Here is a 2,381-nt window from a genome sequence, read left to right as displayed (position 1 = left end):
AAACTATTTGAACTTTAAAATAAATGCATATTATTCTATAATTAAAGTGACTGTGACTTTAATAAGGGTAGGATTATTGGGTACTTTACAAAATAAAAATTTTAAAATGCACACCAAACCAAAGTAATTGAGAATAAACTCACTGAGCTAAATATACCAAACATTTCCTACCTCTCTAGGAATAATAAACTGGTTGATTCTTCCTTCAATATCTTGAAGCCTGGCAGAAACTGGAGTTAGTTTGGCAGTTCGAACAGTTTCACAAAGCACTTGCCGACAATATCTGTTTAAAAAAAAAATTAAATAAATGTTGTTAAAGTCAATATACATGATGACATTAGCAGAACTTCCATTCTTCAATTCTTTTATGAATGAGACTAAGAACTTTCTAGGGGACCCTCTTTCCCCCCATTTCAGTACAGGCCAAAACTATGGACATATGGTATCTTACTTTAATTAAGAGACAAAATGACCTACAGTCACAGTATGTGAAAGTCCTTTGCAGACAATGATAGACTGGCACTATCCTTTGAAATATTCTGGAAAAAAAATTCATTTTGCACCCTTTGTATGTTCAGAACGTAGCATTATCAGAAACCCTCAAAAAATAATAAACACATAATCATCTCAACAGACGAGAAAGTGTGTGATCAAATCCAACACTTCTTTATGATAAAAATGCAGAACAGATTAGTGTAGAAGAAACAGATCTCAATATAATAAAGGCTGTATGTAATAAGCCAATAGCCAAATTCGCATTAAATGAGGAAAATTCATTGCTTTCTCTGTAAAATCTAGAGCAAAACAAAATGCCCATTTTTTATCACTTTATTAAACATATTACTAGAAGTCCTAAACCAAGTAATCAGGCAAGAGAAGAAAATTGAAGGACATCAAAACTAGGAAAGAGGAGAAGTAAATTGCCATTGTGTACAGAAAGACAAACTGACTATATCTTATATACTGACAACCCAAAATTCACCAGTAAACTTTTAGAACTAATAAACTTATCTAGCAAAGCTGTAGGATACAATATCACACATAAAAAAATAAAGAAATCCAGGTTCACAGACTGGAAAAAATCAATATTGTTAAAATCTCCAGACTACCCAAAGAGATTTGGATTCAGTCAAAATACCTATGATACAAAATACCAAAATACAATCCCTATCAAAAATACCAATGATGTTTTCCACAAAACTAGAAAAAAACAGTCCTAAAACTTTGCAAGGAACTACACAAACCCCAAAGAGTCAAAAAGTCATCTTGGGCAAAAAAGAACAAAGGAGGAATTACATGACAATTTCAACATGTACAGCAAAGCCATAGTAAACAAAACAGCATAGTATTGGCATAAAAACATAGACCAATGGAAAAGAATAAAGAACCCAGAGGTAAACCTACACATCTACAGCCAACAAATTTTAAACAAAGGTAATAAAAACATACACTGGAGAAAGGACATTCTTTTCAATAAACAGTGCTGAGAAAATTGTACATTCACATACAGAAGAATGAAACCAGATCCCTATCCCTTTTTTAAAAATTTTATTTATTTTTGTGTGTATGCATGTACTGCCTGCATGTAGGTTAAGTGCATCCATGTTGTGCAATGCCTGCGGAGGTCAGAAGACGCTGTTGGATCCCTTGGGATTGGAGTTACAGACAGTTGTTAGCTGCCATGTGGGTCCTGGGATTTGAACCCAGGTCTTCTGCAAGAACGACAAGTGTTCTTAACCGCTGAGCCATCTCTCCAGCCTCGATCCCTATCTTTTATCAGTAACAAAACCAACTGAAACTGGATTAAATATATGCTTGGCCCTATTTAAATATAATATATAAATGTATTGAAACATCATGCCATACCCATATTAATATATGTATATCTACATTTTGTATCAAATAGAAATAAAATCAATACTTTTTTTTTTAATTGGGTTGGGGAGATAGCTCAGCAAACTTTTATTGAGGGAGGCATATGCCACAGTGCATGTGTGGAGGTCAGAGGACAACTTCATGTAGTTAGTTCTCCCGACCTTTATGTGGGTTCTGGAGACTGTATCAGCTGCCAGGCTTGCAATGGTAAGTACTTTACCCACTGCTCTGTCTCACCAGCCCTCACAGGATTCAAACCCACACCTGTCTTACTCTCTAGCTCCTAATCTTAATCGCTGTACTACTGCACATATCTACTGTAAGCTCATGTCTAGAATCTTATTATATAAAAATAATTGAGGGCCAGGCATGGTGGCACACGCCTTTAATCCCAGCACTCAGGAGGCAGAGGCAGGTGGATCTCTGTGAGTCCAAGGCCATCCTGGTCTACAAAGTGAGTTCCAGGAAAGCTGGGGCTATAGGGAGACCCTGTCTCAAAAAGACCA

General features: G+C 35.8%; 1 protein-coding gene across 4 annotated transcripts in view; it reads right to left on the bottom strand.

The window, feature by feature from the left end:
- Nucleotides 1-2,381, bottom strand: part of LOC103744423 (cytochrome P450 20A1) — a 62,263-nt gene that overhangs the window by 9,991 nt on the left and 49,891 nt on the right. For all 4 annotated transcript variants that reach the window (XM_008846158.3, XM_008846159.3, XM_029569932.1 and 1 more), the window contains one exon: nucleotides 172-283. In XM_008846158.3, coding sequence (XP_008844380.1) covers nucleotides 172-283 — 112 coding nt within the window. The remainder of the gene's footprint in view (nucleotides 1-171; nucleotides 284-2,381) is intronic.

Source organism: Nannospalax galili, unplaced genomic scaffold (assembly GCF_000622305.1).
Source record: "Nannospalax galili isolate Female #2095 unplaced genomic scaffold, S.galili_v1.0 scaffold281, whole genome shotgun sequence".
In the NCBI taxonomy this organism is placed as follows: Eukaryota; Metazoa; Chordata; class Mammalia; order Rodentia; family Spalacidae; genus Nannospalax; species Nannospalax galili.
The sequence above is the reverse complement of the archived record's forward strand: the minus strand, read 5'-3'. Positions and strand labels throughout refer to the sequence as shown.